The 22,489-nt window shown below is 44.4% G+C and overlaps 1 protein-coding gene across 1 annotated transcript; it reads right to left on the reverse strand.

Annotated features, from left to right (window-relative positions):
• Positions 1 to 4,761: 4,761 nt before the first annotated feature.
• On the reverse strand, positions 4,762 to 19,872 carry LMO2 (LIM domain only 2). Its single transcript, XM_089684614.1, has 3 exons — positions 19,721 to 19,872; positions 10,026 to 10,241; positions 4,762 to 6,401 (listed from the first exon to the last, which is right to left on the reverse strand). Exons 1-3 carry the CDS (start codon positions 19,759 to 19,761, stop codon positions 6,182 to 6,184), a joined length of 477 nt encoding a protein of 158 aa, XP_089540740.1. The 5' UTR covers positions 19,762 to 19,872; the 3' UTR covers positions 4,762 to 6,181.
• Between the last annotated feature and the right edge of the window lie 2,617 nt (positions 19,873 to 22,489).

Genomic DNA, 22,489 nt, shown 5'->3' on the forward strand with positions numbered 1-22,489 from the left:
CGTAAATTGACAACACTATATAAGTACCTGAAATAAATAAAAACAAAAAAGAAACACATCTCAAAGAAAAAAAAACTTTGCAATATGACCAGTAGATGGCAGCATTGGAACACAAATTAGTGGGGCAATGCTGGAGCATACATTCAATGCAGCTGCTGATACTGATTCTACAGCAACACATAGGGGGGCGTTCACACTGGCTTTGGGCATTTTTTTTTTTAACACAAGGCACTGTTTTTTTTTTTTAAATATAATCAATGAGGGCCAATTAAGAATATCAAAGAATGTCAGCTGCACTCTACTTAGCAGCATTTTTTAATAATTTTATAAAGTGCTGAGCAAACTGTTGGCACTATAGAAATCCTGTGTAATAATAATAATAATAATACTGAATTGTCTTGTAAGGGGTAGGGTGGTGGTTTTTTGTCATGTCCTCCATGTTTCACTCCTTGGGTGCCAAGCATGAGACTATGGTTGCCACCACATCCCTTTAAAACTGAACACATATTAATGACACAGGTTCTGTGGCTGACTAAGGTGGTAATTAAACTCACTTAGGCTAGGTTCACACCGATACTGATTGCGTTTGAGCCGTTTCTGCATTGCGTTTTGTGTTTTTGACGCGTTTTTATTTATTTTTTCTTGTTGCTAGGCAGATTTAAAATGCAAATTGTTGCAAATACGCAGCAAAAATGCAATACATGCAGCGTTTCAGTTAAAGTCTATAGAACAAAAAACGCAACTTTTTGCGTTCCAAAACGTTCCTGAACCCGGGTTCACACTTGTGTGGTGTAGAATACCACATGTGATTCACAGAAGGACCACACCGCATTTCTATGAAAATCGCATGCGAATTCTGTGCGGTGCGATTTGAGCCATACATTCTGTATGGAAAAAATCGCATCACATTTTCACCATACAGAATGTATGCGTGTATGATAAGTTAGCAACACCCCGAAATCAGTTCGCAAAACGCGGTGCGATGTGCAGAATCGGATCACATGAGTGGGGGAACCTATTGTTGCTGGGGTGGGGTTCGTTGTTGCTGGGGGAGTCTATTGTTGTGTGGGGCACCTATTGTTGTTGGGGGATCTATTGTTGTTGGAGTGGGGTCTCTTGCTGGGGGAACCTATTGTTGCTGGAGTGGGGTTCATTGTTGTTGGGGGAGTCTATTGTTGTGTGGGGCACCTATTGTTGTTGGAGTGGGGTCTATTGTTGGGGGAACCTATTGTTGCTGGGGTGGGGTTCATTGTTGCTGGGGGAGTCTATTGTTGTGTGGGGGACCTATTGTTGCTGGGGGAGTCTATTGTTGTATGGGGGACCTATTATTGCTGGGGTGGAGTTCGTTGTTGCTGGGGGAGTCTATTGTTGTGTGGGGATCTATTGTTGTTGGAGTGGGGTCTATTGTTGTGTGGGGGACCTATTGTTGCTGGGGTGGGGTTTGTTGTTGGGGGAGTCTATTGTGTGGGGGACCTATTGTTGTTGGAGTGGGGTCTATTGTTGGGGGGACCTATTGTTGCTGGGGTGGGGTTTGTTGTTGGGGGAGTCAATTGTTGTGTGGGGGATATATTGTTGTTGGAGTGGGGTCTATTGTTGGGGGAACCTATTGTTGCTGGGGTGAGGTCCGTTGTTGCTGGGGGAGTCTATTGTTGTGTGGGGGATCTATTGTTGTTGGAGTGGGGTCTATTGTTGTGTGGGGGATCTATTGTTGTTGGAGTGGGGTCTATTGTTGTGTGGGGGACCTATTTTAGCTGGGGTGAGGTCCGTTGTTGCTGGGGGAGTCTATTGTTGTGTGTGGGATCTATTGTTGTTGGAGTGGGGTCTATTGTTGTGTGGGGGACCTATTGTTGCTGGGGTGAGGTCCGTTGTTGCTCGGGGAGTCTATTGTTGTGTGGGGGATCTATTGCTGCTGAAGTGGGGTCTATTGTTGCTGGGGAATCTATTGTTGCTGGCTGCAGGGGATCTATTTTACTGCTTTTCTTGTTAAAATTAAGAAATTCCAAACAAATTATTTAGCATCACAAAATGATACTTGGTTCTGTATTCTTTAAAAGGGGCGGTACCGGAAGGCAGGTAGGGGGTGGACCCAAGGGACGGTACTCAGAGGAGGGTAGGGGGCGGAGACAAGGGGGGACTCAGAAAAGGGGAGTTCCTGCACCTATTCTCTGATAAAAAAAAGCCCTGATTGTATCTACATCTTTTTTTACACAGGGTGGCCAGCATAGGAGGGGAAAGGGCAGGGGCGGACTGACCAGTTGGAAACTCTGGCAGTGCCCGAGGGCCCGGGGTCAGTAGGGGGCCCCATGAGATGCCCCTGGTACCTTTTTCATAGGCTTTTTTGAGTTTGGGCAAGGACACAGGGGCCCCATGATCTCCTTTTGCCCGGAGGCCCCATAAGTTGTCAGTCCGCCCCTGGGAAAGGGGACATCTTTAGGACTAGTTATGTTTAGGCTGAAGTTCTACTGTGAGTACAGTTGTTACCTGGCACAGCTGAGGGTCCCATCAAGTATTGGAGGCTTCTGCCATGGCAATGTACAAAAACAGTGTAATTATGGCCAACTTTCCAAATATGTTAAAAGTGACCACCCCGACGAGGTGGTAGATTCTATAATTAGACTGCTTTACATGGCACAGAAAGTGATTGCCCAAAAATGGATGTCGTCCTATTCTTCAACGACAGTGGAGTGGGAAAACCAAGCAAATATTGTTATTTTCTGCGAAAAGCTCATATATAGGAATTCTACCCGAACATTTGATAGGGTACAATTTCATATACAGGCATACAGTACCTCAGTTTACGAATTTAATGCGTTGTCCGGGATGTTTCATATTGTGAAAAATTCGTAAACCGAAGCACGGTTTTCCATAGGAATGCACTGAAAACCAATTAATCTGTTCCGGAGGTCAGAAAAAAGTAAAAAAAAAGTCTTTTATCTGTTCAAAACTCTTTCTAAAATGCACTTTAAAGGCATAAATACTGTACAGGGACATGATTAAAAAAATGTGTAAATGCATTGAAAACCAATTAATCCGTTCCGGAGGTCAGAAAAAAGTAAAACAAAGTCTTGACTGTTCAAAACTATTTATAAAGTGCACTTTAAAAGGCACAGGGCCTCCCAGGCGCAAAGCATCCTGGGAAAACTTACTTCATATTGCAAAAAAAAATTTGTAAACCGAGGCATTTATATCAATGGATTTTCATTTGTAAACCGAAAATTACGTTAACCGAGGCGTTCACAAACTGAGGTACGCCTGTATAGGAATTGTACCCGAAAATGTGATAGATGGGACACCTTGACTGGCAGTACCTGGTCTGGCTCCATTCCACCTGATCTCAGACAGCCTATTGTCCCTTTGAGTACGGAGTACTTATGTTCAGTGCCTTGGCTATTGTAACTCCCTCTTCCTTGGCCTACCTAATCGCAGGCTATCCCCTCTTCAGTCTATCATGAATGCTGCTGCCAGACTCATCCACCCTACTAACCATTCCATATCTGCCATTTCTTTGCCAATCCCTCCACTGGCTTCCCATTGCCCAACGAGAAAAATTCAAAACATTAACAATAACATATAAAGCCATTTATAACTCTGCTCCAAATAACATCACCAATCTTGTCTCCAAATATCACCCAAACCGTCCTCTCCGCTCCTCCCACAACCTCCTGCTCTCTAGCTCCCTTGTCTCCTCCTCCCACGCTCATCTCCAGAGCCTCCCCCATCCTCTGGAGCTCTCTACCCCAATCTATCAGACTATCTCCTACTCTGCCCACTTTTAGATGATCTCTGAAAACCTCTCTCTTCAGAGAAGACTATCCTGCCTTCAATTAATAATGGAATCTTCTATTCCTCCTACCAGTCCATCCCCCACAGTTATTACCTTTAGTACCACCAGCCCCTCCCTCTTAGATTGTAAGCTCCCAGGATCAGGCCCTCCTAACCCTCTTTTATTGAACTGTATTGTTGCTGTATTGTCTCCTGTTATATTGTAAAGCGCTGAGCAAACTTTTGGCGCTATATAAATCCTGTATAATAATAATAATGTCCATTCAAAGTCTTGATATACTTTCTTGGAAAGGTCATGCAGCAATATGAGGACTATGAAACCGATAAGCTTCCTGGTCTATTTGTGCAAGTTAAGTTGAGTTAGGTTAAGGTTATTAGCAGGGGGACCATTTGGAAACTCAGGCACTGCCCGAGTGCCGGGGTCAGTAGGGGGCTCCATGAGATTCCCCTGGTACGTTTTTCATAGGCTTTTGTGAGCTTGGGCAAGGACACAGGGGCCCCATGATCCCCTATTGCCCGGGGGCCCCATGAGTTGTCAGTCCGCCCCTGGTTATCAGCTATCTACAGGTTCCCGCTCATACAATGTACCTTCTTTACCTGGAAAGTATAAATGAATCAGCTGTAATTGTATGTTATTGCTGTGTTCTTCACCTTGCTATCAAACGAGCCAAAGTCTGCTGATTACGGGTACCCATATGCTTACGGAAATTATTATTCATGACTTTGTTTGGATTACTTGAATTGTCCCTGTATGTTTTCATACCTTTCTTATATTGTTGTGTGTAAAGTGCAGCTTGTGCGGTTGTGTGTTTAAAACTAAACTTTAATAAAAAGGCAAAAAAAGTGACCACAAACACAAATCAACAATTTTTTTTTTTTACACAGTCTTTCCAATAATTTTATTTGGTTATGTTTTCAACCCTTGGCAATATAGGGCACACTCTGTAAATATCTCCTTCACAAGCAGAACGATGTCAGTTATATTTACATTTTATTTATTATCCTTTTTAGTAAAAATTTAAACTACAAAACAAAACTACCAGTATTGCATAGATTATCCGGAAATGGCCAAAGATATATGTATCCATTTGTTGAAGTGTAGCAATGTGATGATTATCCAAATATTCAACAACTCAAAATTGATATTTTATTTTGGGTGGACAGAACCAACTTCTGCTTTATATCTCTTGGTGTCTCCTTTGGTGAGGTCTCAAATAGTTGTTGCCAGTTATTTCATTCGGCATGAGATCGAACAATAGGAATTAGGTCTTGTCATAATGGTCAGGCATGGTGGGCTATCTTGGGAACTCAGGTGTGGAGATCTTCTTAATGGAGTCCCCAAGATATGTAAGTAGTTAGTGTGTGATTCAACAGGTCACCCAAAACATAAAGCCAAGCTGTAACAGTGGAAATACGGAAGGTTCTATTCCTAGATGGGGGGCTAGGGGCTAACAAACTCATCCTGTGATTGACCTGGACCAAACTCCAGTCATTGGCCTGTACCAAGTCTTCAGACTGGGGAATCCTTCATCTACGGGCTTCATACTTGTTCTAAGCCAGTGATTTACTATGCTTAGAAATAAAGATTATGGTGCCCATACACTAGATGAAAAATTGTTAAAAAATCTGTCATTTGGACAGTTTGTTCATTTTTTTTGTCCAATTAATGGACAAAAATAAAAATCAGCAGTAACGTTTTTGAGCCAAAAAAATCAAAGGAAAAGTTTGGAAAACTTCTGCCGAATGGACGATAAATGCCCAAGATTGAACTAATAGTACTGCGCATATGAAGCAAAAAACAACTAGTGTATGGCTAGCATTAGAATGGCGAACTTACAGCTTGTAGTAGTGTTAGCTAAAATATTTCTAACTTGACAAGTTCCTTTTAAATATTAAGTAAATAAAATTAACTTTGTGTAGGATTATTTAGGGCCTTAGAATGTAGGAAAACATTCAGCTGACCCTATCTTTGCAAGCTAGTCTTGATTAGAGGTCAGGAAGGAGCATATATTTTCAAAATTGGTGGAGAAATTTTGCCCAGATATGGCACAAATTAGGGCATGGCTTTGGAGACTCTCGCAAGGATCCAAGGTCCCAAATATAGATCTTCAGTTGCTGGCGGCAGATTCGTATTCATGAGGGCCCAGTACTCATGTCAGTAATAATTGTGTAAATCCAAAAGCACCATTATTGGTAGGAACAGATGATGGTTAGGAGCCTTAGAACCACCAGATGTGTCTGTTAGCTGATTTCAATGTAGATGCCCAGGCTGTCATCAGTTCTTCTGTTGAAAAGATAATGCACTGTCAGTTGTTATTACTACAGTGTAAGTCCATTGCTTGATACTTTATAGTCATGTAGGTCCATTCCAGGAAATTCCCCGGGCATTGATCCATAGCTACATCATTCCATTCAGTTTGGTCCATTCATAAATGTCCTGCTCACAGACAATGTCTGAGTTTATAAGAAGGTACCGGTCACCCACACAGAAGTGTTTCTGACATGCTGCACATTTGAAGCACTCCAGATGATAGACTTTGTCCTTCACCCGCATGGTCATCTCGTACGCCCTGATGCGTTTGTCGCAGGACGCACAAAGCCCATCCTGACCGAAAAGTCTGCAAGAGAAATTATAAAACACATTTTAGGATGCTGAAAATGAACCTGACATGGGAGAGATACAAGGGCAGCCAAATATGCTGACCTGTTGTTTTTAATACTGCAGTATCAGTAATTGGGAACAAACATGATTAGGAAACTCAGGGATCCTTATGTGCTTACTTGTTCCCAGTCAATGACTCAAAATATTGAAGCATAAGGGTCAGCGTGACAAAAAGGCAGCTAGCATTTTTAAAAGGAGAGGTCAGCATTGGCAGTCTCCATTACAGCCTTCTTTTAACAGACATGTAAGTACAGATGAGGGAAAAGATAAACATATTAATGAAGAATTTAGTAGACTTTCTGTCCAATCGTTCCAAATCATGGTAATTGACTAGAACACGTTAAGCTTTAGGAACCATTATCTTGGCTACCTGGGTTATGGAATTGCCTGCCACTGAAGGAAAGTTTAGATTGTGCAGTGGAAATTGTGGCCAGGACAGGGCCGTCCAGGGGTGGACTGACAACTCACGGGGCCCCCGGGCAATAGGGGATCATGGGGCTCCTGTGTTCTCGCCCACACTCAAACCACACCCAGAAAAGCCTATGAAAGGTACTAGGGGCATCTCATGGGGCCCCCTACTGACCCAGGGCCCTCAGGCAGTGCCCAAGTTCCCAAATGGTCAGTCCGCCCCTGGGGCCGTCCTAATAGCATCATAGGCCCCTGGGCAAAGTAATGCACTGGGGCCCCTACCGGCTTTCCCCATTTGAGCACCTACTCTCAAGAATGAAAGTATAAATAGTTGATAGAATTAAACATAGTGTGAGTGGGTTATGAGAGCGAAATGTGGGTGGGTTATCAGGGCACAGTACATGGGGCAGTAGTCTACAATACAGAAACGGTTTCCTCAAACAGAGCTGCGCAGGGAAGCTGCTGGCACAGAGGTTACTGGTTCTAACATGCTGGCTATGGGCTAAACATACAATTGAGAATGAAATCTCCACTCTTTACCTTCCCTTGTTTTGGAAGAATGCCCCAAGGTATAGCATTTTACTGCCTGTGCTTGTATGAGCGGGATGTGTATTGCTCCAATCCCCAATGGTCCTCCTGTCCTGTCTATCTCAGGTGCTTACATCACAGGGACAGGAAAGGAGCGCAGGTGGGGACAGGAGCAATACACAGGGGGGTGAACTATCACCAGAAACTTTCACTTTGACCTGAATAGGTAGGTGACAGTGTCTGACCGAGGGGTTTTCTTTAAACACAACGGGAGTGATTTACTAAAGGCAAATAGTCTTGTACTCTGTAAGTGCAGTTGCTTCAGAGCTTAGTAAATGAGGTAAAGCTTCCCTTTGCCAAGAATAACCAACCACATGCAAGGAAAACAAAAAAAACAGCATTTTTGTTTGCACATGATTGGATGATGGAAGTTGGCAAAGCTTCTGCTCATTTACTAAGCTCTGAAGCAACTGCACTTTGCAAAGTGCACAGTCTACTTGCCTTTAGTAAATCAACCCCAATGTTTCAGCAACAAATTGTAGTAGTCCTTGCTTATTACTATGAGCTCTGCAACCCATCCTGATTAACTAATGTACCTGTATGGGTGGGTCACTGCTCACTTAAGATGTCACATCATATACCAGGGGTCTCCAAACTTTCTAAACAAAGGGCCAGTTTACTGTCCTTCAGACTTTAGGAGGGCCAAAGGGCCCAGTGGGAGAAGAATATGTTCCAGCATCAGTAAGAATAAAAAAAAAGAGATAGCACTTGTAGTCAGTGGAAGGAGGAGTAGTGGCCAGTCATTGGTATTAGTTGGAGGAACAGTGCCCCATCATTGGTGTCAGTGGGAGGAATAGTGCCCCATCATTGGTGTTAGTGGGGGGAATAGTGCCCCGTCATTAGTATTAGTGGGAGGAATAGTGCCCCATCATTGGTGTTAGTGGGAAGAATAGTGCCCTATCATTGGTATTAGTGGGATGAATAGCGCCCCGTCATTGGTTATTAGTTGGAGGAATAGTGCCCTGTCATTGGTGTTAGTGGGAGGAATAGTGCCCCATCATTGGTATTAGTTAGAAGAATAGTGCCACGTCATTGGTATTAGTTGGAAGAATAGTGCCCCATCATTGGTATTAGTTGGAGGAACAGTGCCCCATCATTGGTATTAGTGGGAGGAATAGTGCCCTGTCATTGGTGATAGTGGGAGGAATAGTGCCCTGTCATTGGTGATAGTGGGAGGAATAGTGCCCTGTCATTGGTGATAGTGGGAGGAATAGTGCTCCTTCATTGGTATTAGTTGGAGGAATAGTGCCCCATCATTGGTATTAGTTAGAGGAATAGTACCCCATCATTGGTATTAGTTGGAGGAATAGTGCCCCGTAATTGGTGTTAGTTGGAGGAATAGTGCCCCATCATTGGTATTAGTTGGAGGAATAGTGCCCCATCATTGGTATTAGTTGGAGGAATAGTGCCCCATCATTGGTATTAGTTGGAAGAATAGTGCCCCGTTATTGGTATTAGTTGGAGGAATAGTGCCCCGTAATTGGTGTTAGTTGGAGGAATAGTGCCCCATCATTGGTATTAGTTGGAGGAATAGTGCCCCATCATTGGTATTAGTTAGAGGAATAGTGCCCAATCATTGGTATTAGTTGGAGAAATAGTGCCCTATCATTGGTATTAGTTGGAGGAATAGTGCCCTATCATTGGTATTAGTTGGAGGAATAGTGCCCTGTCATTGGTATTAATTGGAGGAATAGTGCCCCATCATTGGTACTATTGGAGGAATAGTGCCCCGTTATTGGTATTAGTTGGAGGAATAGTGCCCTGTCATTGGTATTAGTTGGAGGAACTGTTCCCCATCATTGGTGTTAGTGGAAGGAATACAGTAGTGCCCCGTCATTGGTATTAGTGGGAGGAATAGTGCCCCGTCATTGGTATTAGTGGGAGGAATAATGCCCCATCATTGGTGTTAGTGGGAGGAATAGTGCCCTGTCATTGGTGTCAGTGGGAGGAATTGTGCCCCGTCATTGATATTAGTTGAAGGAATAGTGCCCCGTCATTGGTATTAGTTGGAGGAACAGTGCCCCATCATTGGTGTCAGTGGGATGAATACTGCCCCATCATTGGTGTCAGAGGAAGGAATAGTGCCCCATCCTTGGTATTAGTTGGATTATATAGTGCCCCATCCTTGGTATTAGTTGGAGGAATAGTACCTAATTGTTTACATCAGTGGGAGGAATTGTGCCCCATCATTGGTGTCAGTGGAAGGAAAAATGCCCCATAGTTGGTGCCAGTGGAAGAAATCGTGCCTCCTTGTTTGTGTCAGTGGGAGGAATAGTACCCTGAGGGCCAAACAGAGGCAAGCAAAGGGCCGCATTCGGCCCACAGGCCACAGTTTGGAGACCACTGTCATATACTATAAAATCTGTACAATCCATCATGCAAGATTTACAATCCATCTCTTTTTCTGCATCCCATATGTGGGACCACGTGAATGTTTTACCTCTTGTAAAGAATAGGGGTGTACAAATTGATGTGCTTACAGTTCAGTCATCACTGTAAGTGTATAACATGGTAAATGTCTATATATCATTACTAACTGATATTTATTCCTTTCCTCCTGCCTCTATAAAAACAATGGCCTTACCTGAGATAATCTCTTCGGCACAGTTTGCGCCCCAGTTTGTAGTAGAGTCTTCTCCCGACCTCTCCTAAGCGGCAGCCACACAAGTCGCAGCTCAGGCAGTCCTCGTGCCAATATTGGTCTATGGCCTTTAAGAAGTAGCGGTCCCCGATATTTTGTTGGCAGCCCCCACATGTCAGTAGTGAGGGTGGAATTTGCAGGACCTCGTCCACTGGCTCACTATAGGAAGAAAATGAGTTACATAATTCAAAATGTAAATCCGCAATGCAAAACATTGTAGAAAACAAACTTAATGATAAAACTATATTGTGTGAAGGGGAGTATTTTATCTCTGTAGTCATTGCTAGTTTCTTTCAGCATTCCTCTATGATATGTAACTCTTTTAGGTTACATCATGTATATATGCTACATCGTGCCGACAGGCATCAAAATGGGCATTTAGCATGCATTAATGACATCTGCCAAGGGCTCCTTGATGCCCAAGGCAGGAAAATGGCTCAGTAGAGAGAAGCAGGAATGAGAAAATCAATCCACATGCAAGTAAAATCCCAAACTTTTCATGTTGCCTAAAGATATTCATGCAGACATCTCCAATCTGGGGAGAACCATACCATCAGGATTGTCTGGATCTTAAATTGCGTGACTCTCTACATGTCAGACAAATTTGCATGGAAACTTACAGCACAGGCGAATTTATCAAGTATTTCAATTTGCAATTGATTGGTTCATTTCTATAGAAGTGCTTGACTAAGCTCTGTATTTTTTGTTTTGTTTTGCTGTCCCATGCTCAGATTGTAGAGCATGCAGTAATTCTTTAGCAGGGGTGTCAAACTGGTGGCAATCCAGCTGTTGTGAAACTACAAGTCCCATCATGCCTCTGTCTTTGGGAGTCATGCTTGCAACTGTCAATCTTGCAGTGCCTCATGGGACTTGTAGTTTGGCAACAGCTGGAGACCTGCCAATTTGACACCCGTGTTCTTTAGTATACATTCCTTCTTAAAGCGGAGCTCCACCCAAAAGCGGAAGTTCCGCTTTAAGGACTGCTCCCCCACTCCCTATTAAGGATTGGCACCTTTGGGGGGTGGGGGGGAGCGGGCACCCAAATTTGACAGGTACCTGCTCCCACTTCTGGTCCGATCGCCGCGGAAGGTGTCCTCCTTCCTTCCCTGTAGTCTTTTGGGACAGGTGACAGGTCACAGAAGACAACAGGACCGTTCATGAAGCGCAGCGCTACTCCCGCATGCACAGTGGGCACCCGGCTGTGAAATGCCGGCCTCCTGGAATACAGGACGGCTGGTGAAACAGGCTGTAGGGGACACCCTGTGGGACTGAGGGACAGGTAAGTGGCTGTTTTTTTAAAGTCAGCAGCTACAGTTTTTGTAGCTGCTGACTTTTATTTTTTGACAGGGTGAGTGGAACTCCACTTTAACCAATCACACCACAAAGCTATTCCTGATCATCTCTTGCCTCGACTATTACAACTCTCTCCTTATTGGCCGACCTCTACACAGGCTATCCCCCCTGCAGTCTATCACGAATGCTCATCCACTTTGCCAACCGTTCCATGTCCACCACCCCTCTCTGCCGATTCCTCCACTGGCTTCAGCTCACCCCAAAAATTAAATTCACAACACTTAAAAAAAGCCATCCACAACTCTGCCCCCAGCTACATCACCAACCTTATCTCAAAATATCATCCAAACCTAACGTTAGATTACCATTTTTAGCTGATAATTATTATTATTATACAGGATTTATGTAGCGCCAACAGTTTGCTCAGCGCTTTACATTATGGAGGGAGACAGTACAGTAACAATACAGTTCAATACAAGAGGGATTAAAAGGCCCTGCTCCTTGGAGCTTACAATCTAGGAGGGAGGGGATAGAGGTACAAGAGGTAATTAGCTGTGGGGGATGGAGTGGTAGGAGGAGTAGTTGATTCCAGTATTAGCTGGGGTCGGGGTAGGCTTCCCTGAAGATATGGGTTTTCAGAGTGCGCCTAAAGGTGAGCAGAGTAGGTGATAGCCTGATAGCTTGGGGTAGGGAGCTCCAGAGGATGGGTGAAGCCCTTGAGAAATCCTGGAGACGAGCATGGGAGGAGGAGACAAGGGAGCAAGAGAGTAGGAGGTCTTACGAGGAGTGGAGAGTACGGTTTGGGTGGTATTTAGAGACAAGGTCGGTGATGTGATTAGGGGCAGTGTTATGAACGGCTTTATACGTCAGTTGTTCAGTGATAATCATGTTGCCCTTCATCAGGAACATTTCTAGATTGTGAGGTTGAATGAGCAGGGCCCTTCTAACCCTCTTGTCCTGAATGGTATTGTAAGTGTACTGTCTCCCATTTTTTGTAAAGCATCATGCAGTCTGTTGGCAGTATATGAATTCTGTATGATATTAAAAATATTGCCCACTTCAAGCAGGATACCCCTCTGTGTCCTACAAATATGGAGGACACAGAGGGGTTGATTTACTAAAGTTTACAACAGTTTACAGCAGCCTTTCGTAATCTTTTTTCACTCACGTGGGGTAACCCTTGAAACAGCTTAACAAGCTCAGGGAACCCCTGCTAATATTTACTATCATTGAGAATAATGGCGTCATTGAGGATAATGCCCCTTGCATTAGACGTCATTGGGACAGCTAGAAAGATCATTAGTGTCAGTTGTTACTCATCGGAAAGGTGGAAGTTGCTCATTGCTCAAGGAACCCCTATCAACCTCTGGAGAAACCCTAGAGTTCTATGGAACCCTGGTTGAGAAAGGCTGGTTTACAAATATTGAAGATTGGTTTACAATACAGATATTTCTACAGTGTCAGCTGGAATCAGCTCATGTGGAAGGCTAATCACAGCTCTTACAGCAAAGATCCCTTTCCTTGTGTTGAAGTTTAATGTCTTTTCCTCGAGTTGCAAAAGTGTTTGTGTTGGCTTGTTAAGTCTTGTGTTGTTAAGTCTATTAACATTGCTTCATGGCCACGGCATTTTTAACATTTTTAAATAAAATTTGTCAAGCAGCACCGCCTCTCAAACTTGCCCATTGAATTCAATGCGGGTGTGCCGCAACCGTGTGCAGTGCACTCGATTATGATGTGGTAGTGCGGCTTTACAGGGTTGAATCAGGCGAGGAGATGATATAATGCTTTCTTACGGCCTGTCAAATGCCATCTAAAAAGCAATCTCAATATGGATCACACTTCAGGGGGCACCGCAAGTCTGAAAGAGCCCTTAAAAATGTCTACTTGCAGCGCCAGCTGCTGGTGAAAACTGGAAGTGCAGCACGACAATAAAATACATTGGTTTTCTGCAAATAAATTTCACCACTTGGATTCTAGTTTTTCCAAGCCACATAGGCAGTGGTGGGACAAGGCGCTGTAGAACCTAAGGCAAAAAGGCCAAAGTGCCCCTCCCTCAGGGGCAGACTGACTATTCGAGCACTCGGGCACTGCCCGAGTGCCCGGGGTCAGTAGGAGGCCCCATAAAATGCCCCTGGTACCTTTTATAGGCTTTTTTGGGTGTGTTTTGAGTGTGGACAAGGACACAGGGGCCCCATGATCCCCAATTGGCCGGGGGGCTCATGAGTTGTCAGTCCGCCCCTGCCCTCCCTAGATATTAACATCTACATAGGGTTCAAGTCTTGCTTTTTTTGTGGTCCTCTCCTGTTGAAGTACCCAATGTGGCCATCTCTTCTACCTACCCCTTGGCCTGGCCCTGCATGAAAGAAAGGGTTGTGTTAAAGGGAGCTGTTATAGGGGCTGTATCTAGATGGGTTCCATCAGCACAAGGGATTAGTATTTCTTGTGGAAGACCCCTTGTTTTGAAAAAAATGTGTCATAAAACAAATATATTTATGCCATTACTGACCACCTTTTGAAAATGCTAGTTACCTGGCTGACTGGCTGATCAGTTTAGCATCAGTCCTTTCTGCTGCTCTGACCATTGACAAGCTTGCAGAATCTGACGTTGTGAATAATTGTCCCTTATCCAGGGGCGGACTGACAACTCAAGGGGCCCCTGGGCAATAGGGGATCATGGGGCCCCTGTGTCCTTGCCCAAACTCAAAAAAGCCTATGAAAAAGGTACCAGGGGCATCTCATGGGGCCCCCTACTGACCCCAGGCCCTCGGACAGTGCCGCCCCTGCCCTTATCAACAACTTAGAAAGCACTGAAGCCAGTTGATTAGCATGACAGCCAGGCAACTTGCATTTTTCAGAGGAAGAGGTCAGCAGTGGCAGCCTACATATTTTTTAATGTACAGAACAGTCCACCTAACAAACATTTCAGTTTTTGGTAAATGGTGGTCAGCTATATGGAACTTGTCAGCATAGAGGTTACCTGGCACAGTCAAGGCTTCCATCCAGTGCTGGAGGTGGTCATTTCAAGGAGCATTAAACCCAAAAGTAAACATTTATTATATTGCAGCTTACCAATTCTTAGATGTGGTGGCTGCATTTGTTTTCTTTTTTAGGCTTTCCTTCTTCTATTTTCATCAGGTGATCTGGCCAATAAGTCTGCTGCAAATAATTTTATAATAAATAATAAAAAAAGAACAAGTTCTCAAGCAGAATGTATCAGTTGCACGAATGAAACCATTCAACACTGACAGGAGTGGTTACAATGATCAGCTTTTATTTATTCATATAAAACCTTTATCCCAAAAGGAAAAAAAGACTGTATGCTGTAACTGATTATAACGTATTAGCTGGAGTTCAAATTCAATTTGTTAGTGTATTTAAATCTGCTAGCAGGGGCAGACTGACAACTCATGGGGCCCCTGAGCAATAGGGGATCATGGGGCCCCTGTGTCCTTGCCCGAACTCAAAAAAGCCTATGAAAAAGGTACCAGGGGCATCTCATGGGGCCCCCTACTGACCCCGGGCCCTCGGGCAGTGCCCGAACTTCCAAATGGTCAGTCCACCCCTGTCTGCTAGTATATTTAACACTCTCCTCCCCCCAAACTGACAATGTTGCTGTCCAGAGGTGCCCCCTGTGCTCCTTCATCCAGAGTGGGGACAGGAGGTGTGTTACTGGCCAGATCACCAGGTGAAAACAGAGGGAGAAAAGCCTGGAAAAAAAGAAAGCTAATGCAGCCACCACATCATCGCTACATGAATAAATAAAAGCTGATCATTGATTACATTGTAAGCACCAAAGAACAGGGCCCTCCTAACCCTCCTGTATTGAACTGTATTGTTGCTGTATTGTCTCCCTTTATATTGTAAAGCTCTGAGCAAACTGTTGGCGCTATATAAATCCTGTATAATAATAATTGTAAGCAGTCCTGTCAGTGTTCAATGGTTTGCCTCATTCCTATGACTGACATATTCTGTTGGAGAGTTTGTTATTTTGGAAAACAGCAGACTTATTGGCCAGATCACCAGATGAAAATAGAAGAAGGAAAGCCTTAAAAAGAAAACTAATGCAGCCACCACATCTAAGGATTGGTAAGCTGCAATATATTACATTTTTGGTTTTGGGTTTATTACCGCTTTTATTGGTTTTTGTTCTTATTCAACACACAATAAACAGAAGCAGCAGCCTACGTATCTCTCTCTCTAATGGGTTGTTGGGATGTTGTATACCAGAGCAGTAAATGAGACACAAGCCAATGGAGCTCTCTTCTGAGGAACTACATCCCTCAGCATGTCCTGCCAGATACAGCAGTTTATCAAAACTAGATTCCCACCATCCAATGCTTTCATTATCATTTGACAGATACAGGGGCGGACTGACAACTCATGGAGCCCCCGGGCAATAGGGGATCATGGGGCCCCTGTGTCCTTGCCCAAACTCAAAAAAGCCTATGAAAAAGGTACCAGGGGCATCTCATAGGGCCCCCTACTGACTCCGGGCCCTCGGGCAGTGCCCGAGTTTCCAAATGGTCAGTCCGCCCCTGCACAGATACCAACATTAAAAGCAGCCTTTCTCAACAAGGGTCCTGTGGAACCTCAGGGTTGTTCCTGTGGTTAGTAGGGGTTCCGTGAGCAGCGAGCAACGGCAAATTGATCTCCTACCTACACTGACCACCCATGACACAAGGCATGTCTACAATGACCATTAATGTTAAGAGATACTACAATTCCTGTTCATATTATAATTCATGTAGAAATTGTCACTAAAAAGGTTGTACTGGGCAGGACGGTCCAAAAAGTGATCTGCCCAGGGTGTCAAATATGCTAGGTATAAATGATTATTTATTTTTTATAATAAACCTTCTTCTACAAGTCAGCAATCAGTTTAAAAGGACCTGAAAAAATATTTCAAGGCTTCCTCCAAGGCAGGGGCGGACTGACCATTTGGAAACTCAGGCACTGCCCAAGGGCCCGGGGTCAGTAGGGGGCCCCATGCGATGCCCCTGGTACCTTTTTCATAGGCTTTTTTGAGTTTGGGCAAGGACACAGGGGTCCCATGATCCCCTATTACCCGGGGGGCCCCATGAGTTGTCAGTCCGCCCCTGCTCCAAGGTTGAAAGGTTAAGAAAGACTCATTTATAATAACTTGCAAGACCACATTGCTGTTAAAAAAGATTGTCCCTATGGTAGTTACACTGCCACCACCACTACCACCACTGTGATGCACTTTATTCCCATCAATGCATATGGACTACAAAAATGACATCTACTAACATTTTAAATACTAAATTTAAAATAAGGTCGTATAGAGAGAGCTGAATGTTCAAAGGTTGAGAAAGGCTGATTTAAAACAACTTCCAAGACCATATCACTGGTGGAAATTATGTCCCTGCTGTAGTTACCATGTCACCACCACCACCATGATGCACTTTATTCCCTTTATGGCATAGAGACTACTCAAATACACCTACTAAGATTTTAAATACCGATTTTAAAGTAAGATTGGGTAGAGAGAACTAAAAGTAGAAAGGTTGAGAAAGGCTGATGTAAAATAACTTCCAAGACCACATTGCTATTGAAAATGATTGTCCCTATGATAGTTACAATCAGGGGCGGACTGACCATTTGGAAACTTGGGCAATGCCTGAGGGCCCGGGGTCAGTAGGGGGCCCCATGAGATGCCCCTGGTACCTTTTTCATAGGCTTTTTTGAGTTTGGGCAAGGATACAGGGGCCCCATGATCCCCTATTGGCTGGGGGCCCCATGAGTTGCCAGTCCGCCCCTGGTTACAATACCACCACTGTGATAGACTTTATTCCCATTATTGCAAATAGACTACACATATACTGTACACCTATTAGCATTTTAAATTCCTTTTGTAAAATAAGCTTGGATAAAAAGGATTGAAAGATGAAAGGTTAGGAAACGCTGATTTAAAATAACTTCCAAGACCACATTGCTTCTGAAAATGATGTTCCTGCTGTAGTTATAATACCACCACCGTGATGCACTTTATCCTCAGTATTGAAAATGGACTACACATATACTGTCCACCTATTAAAAAATGTTTTTCAAAGAAGGTTGGGCAGAAAGAACTAAAAGTAGAAAGGTTGAGAAAGGCTGATTTAAAATAACTTCCAAGACCACATTGCTGCTGAAAATGATGCCCCTGCTGTCGTTACAATGTCACCACCACCACCACCACCGTGATGCACTTTACTCCCATTATGGCATATAGACTACTCAAATACATCTACTAAGATTTTAAATACAGGTTTTAAAATAAGATTGGGTAGAAAGAAGTAAAAGTAGAAAGCTTGAGAAAGGCTGATGTAAAATAACTCCCAAGACCACATTGCTACTGAAAATGATTGTCCCTCTGATAGTTACAATGCCACCACTACCACCACCACAGTTATGCACTTTACTCCCATTATTGCAAACGGACTACACATATACTGTACACCTATTTGCATCTTAAATACTTATTGTAAAACAAGTTTGGAAAGAAAGGACTGAAGTTGAAAGGTTAAGAAATGCTGATTTAAAATACCTTCCAAGACCACATTATAACTACAGCAGGAACATCATTTTCAGAAGCAATGTCGTCACCACCACCGTGATGCATTGTATTCCCGTTATGACATGTGGGTTACACAAATACATCTAGCATTTGAAATACTTATTGTAAAATAATGTTGGGTAGAAAGAACTGAAGGATGAAAGGTTGAGAAAGGCTGATTTAAGATAATTTCCAAGACTACATTGCTGCTGAAAATGATGTTCCTGCTGTAGTTATAATGCCACCACTACCACCAGCACCGTGATGCACTTTATCCTTGGTATTGCATATGGACTACACATATACTGTACATCTATTAAAAACTTATTTTAAAAGACAGTTGGATAGAAAGAACTGAAAGTTGAAAAATTAAGAAAGGTTGTTTTAAAATAACTCCCAAGACCACATTGTTACTGAAAATGATGTTCCTGCTGTAGTTACAATGTCACCACCACCACCGTGATGCACTCTACTCCCATTATGGCATATAGACTACTCAAATACATCTACTAAGATTTTAAATACTGATTTTAAAAGAAGGTTGGGTAGAAAGAACTAAAAACAGAAAGGCTGATCTACAATAACTCCTAAGACCACTTTGCTGTTGAAAATGATTGTCCCTTTGCTAGTTACAATGCCACCGCCACCACCACCACCACCACTACTGTGATGCACTTTATTCCCACTACTGCCGATTTTAAAATACGATTGGGTAGAGAGAACTAAAAGCAGAAAGGTTGAGAAAGGCTGATGTAAAATAACTCCCAAGACCACATTGCTGCTGAAAATGATTGTCCCTATGACAGTTACACTGCCACCACTACCACCACAGCGATGCACTTTACTCCCATTATTGCAAATGAACTACACATTTACTGTACACCTATTAGCATCTTAAATACTTACTGTAAAACAAGTTTGGATAGAAAGGCCTGAAGGTTGAAAGGTTAAGAAATGCTGATTTAAAATACCTTCCAAGACCACATTGCTTCTGAAAATGATGTTCCTGCTGTAGTTACAATGTCACCACCACCACCGTGATGCACTTTACTCCCGTTATGACATATAGACTCCTCAAATACATCTACTAAGATTTTAAATACTGATTTTAAAAGAAGGTTGGATAGAAAGAACTAAAACCAGTAAGGCTGATCTACAATAACTCCCAAGACCACATTGCTGTTGAAAATGATTGTCCCTTTGATAGTTACAATGCCACCACTACCACCACCACCACCACTGTGATGCACTTTATTCCCACTATTGCAAATGGACTACACATATACTGTACACCTATTAGCATTTTGAATTCCTTTTGTAAAATAAGGTTGGGTAGGAAGAACTAAAAGCAGAAAGGTTGAGAAGGGAGTTATTTTAAATCAGCCTAAGACCACATTGCTGCTGAAAATGATGTCCCTGGTATAGTTACAATGTCACCACCGCCGCCGTGATGCACTTTATTCGCATTATGTCATACGGATTACTCAAATACATCTATTAGCATTTTAAATACTTAGTTTAATATAAGGTCAAATAGGACTGAGTGTAAAAAAAAATCAATGTTCCATCTCAGGGCATTTCAAGGGACAAGAAATTCCAGCTGCAGACCTCTACAATCCAGGTGTTCCTGGAAACCAAGGACAGTCGGTACACCTCCGCCAGCCTATTTTAATATAATGTGTCCCCCCCTCCTCCTCTATGAATCGCTTGCCCAAATGGTCAGCGATCGCCTGTATTTTCATTCGCCCACCACCACCACCTTCAACAATGAGACCCCAGCCAGGCTTACTCTGCAGGGTCCAGGCTCTTCCTCTCGATGGGTGCTGACATTTGCTCGCTCCTGTGTATTGTCCTCTGTACAGTGTGTTGTCTTGGCTCCTGTAGGTCCTGGCTAATTTATACAGACACAGGTCCATGCAAGGCTATCCCCCCCCCCGTAGCAGATCTGCCTCCCCCCCACCCCCCCAGAGTCCAGCGTCAGATGCCAAGTGCCCGCTCTCCATCACCGTGCTGCCACATCTGTATTCCTGGCAGCTGCCCGAGTCCTGTGGCCAAGAAGGAAGGTCTGAGAGAGAAGCCTGTGTCACTGTCACTTATATAGGCAATTGCTGTCTCCTTTGCAGCATTGACTATTTTAGCTCAGCCCCTCTGCTTTCATTTCCTTTTTCCTGATCACCATTCAAATACAATAGAAGGAAATGGCATTTAAAGGCACAGCTGCTCACTTCTCTCTGGCCCTCCTGGGCACTGGGATTACACCGCAGCTCCACTGCAGCTGTCTAACTCATTAACCCCCCTGCGTCTCTGCCTGGGGAGGCCAGCCTGGCCTTGTAGACAGCCGTATTGATCTGCCTGTACTGCACAGGTTAATTCTCTTCTGATGGGGGGGGGGGAGGCAAACAGGTTAATTGAAGGATTCATTTACAGTTAACAGGGGGACTGTGCAATTCACTACCTAGAAGCTTCACTGTAAGTCCTCATGCACACGGGCCGTTTTTACAGCCGCTGTTTTTGGCTTTTAGCGTTTTTTTTCTATAGCCAGTAAACCCCCCAGCATGTTATCCTATGTGTCCATCCCCGGCATGTTATCCTATGTGTCCATCCCCGGCATGTTATCCTATGTGTCCATCCCCGGCATGTTATCCTATGTGTCCATCCCCGGCATGTTATCCTATGTGTCCATCCCCGGCATGTTATCCTATGTGTCCATCCCCGGCAGGTTATCCTATGTGTCCATCCCCGGCATGTTATCCTATGTGTCCATCCCCGGCATGTTATCCTATGTGTCCATCCCCGGGATGTTATCCTATGTGTCCATCCCCGGCGTGTTATCCTATGTGTCCATCCCCGGCATGTTATCCTATGTGTCCATCCCCGGCGTGTTATCCTATGTGTCCATCCCCGGCGTGTTATCCTATGTGTCCATCCCCGGCGTGTTACCCTATGTGTCCATCCCCGGCGTGTTATCCTGTGTCCATCCCCGGCGTGTTACCCTATGTGTCCATCCCCGGCGTGTTACCCTATGTGTCCATCCCCGGCATGTTATCCTGTGTGTCCATCCCCGGCATGTTATCCTGTGTGTCCATCCCCGGCATGTTATCCTGTGTGTCCATCCCCGGCATGTTATCCTATGTGTCCATCCCCGGCATGTTATCCTGTGTGTCCATCCCCGGCATGTTATCCTGTGTGTCCATCCCCGGCATGTTATCCTGTGTGTCCATCCCCGGCATGTTATCCTGTGTGTCCATCCCCGGCATGTTATCCTGTGTGTCCATCCCCGGCATGTTATCCTATGTGTCCATCCCCGGCGTGTTATCCTCTGTGTCCATCCCCAGCATGTTATCCTGTGTGTCCATCCCCGGCATGTTATCCTATGTGTCCATCCCCGGCATGTTATCCTATGTGTCCATCCCCGGCATGTTATCCTATGTGTCCATCCCCGGGATGTTATCCTATGTGTCCATCCCCGGCGTGTTATCCTATGTGTCCATCCCCGGCATGTTATCCTATGTGTCCATCCCCGGCGTGTTATCCTATGTGTCCATCCCCGGCGTGTTATCCTATGTGTCCATCCCCGGCGTGTTACCCTATGTGTCCATCCCCGGCGTGTTATCCTGTGTCCATCCCCGGCGTGTTACCCTATGTGTCCATCCCCGGCGTGTTACCCTGTGTGTCCATCCCCGGCATGTTATCCTGTGTGTCCATCCCCGGCATGTTATCCTGTGTGTCCATCCCCGGCATGTTATCCTGTGTGTCCATCCCCGGCATGTTATCCTATGTGTCCATCCCCAGCATGGTATCCTGTGTGTCCATCCCCGGCATGTTATCCTGTGTGTCCATCCCCGGCATGTTATCCTGTGTGTCCATCCCCGGCATGTTATCCTGTGTGTCCATCCCCGGCATGTTATCCTGTGTGTCCATCCCCGGCATGTTATCCTGTGTGTCCATCCCCGGCATGTTATCCTATGTGTCCATCCCCGGCGTGTTATCCTCTGTGTCCATCCCCAGCATGTTATCCTGTGTGTCCATCCCCGGCATGTTATCCTATGTGTCCATCCCCGGCATGTTATCCTATGTGTCCATCCCCGGCATGTTATCCTATGTGTCCATCCCCGGCATGTTATCCTATGTGTCCATCCCCGGCATGTTATCCTATGTGTCCATGCACATGTAGACTGTAATCAATGTTTTCTGGCTGGAAAAAAAATCCAGAACTAGTGGGCTTCTACACTGAAAAACGCGTTAAAACGCCACAAACCAGCGTTTTTGGACTTTTTTTTACCCCAAAACCTTTTTTTGGGAATAACATGCTAAAAACGCAAACGTGGGAAAATGCCGCTAAACGCTAATGCAAAAATGCTAAAAAACACTGAAAAACTCCCGTTTGTAATGTGACTTTACACAGCTAACGTTACCAATTATCAAAATGTTCCGTGTGCATGAAGACTAAGTCCTCATGCACACGGGGCGTTTTTACGGCGGCTGTATTTGGCTTTTGGCGTTTTTTTTCTATAGCCAGTAAACCCCCCAACATGTTATCCTGTGTCCATGCACACAT

This window comes from Staurois parvus, unplaced genomic scaffold, assembly GCF_062004578.1.
Source record: "Staurois parvus isolate SC_StPar_1 unplaced genomic scaffold, SC_StPar_1.0 ptg000350l, whole genome shotgun sequence".
NCBI lineage: Eukaryota > Metazoa > Chordata > Amphibia > Anura > Ranidae > Staurois > Staurois parvus.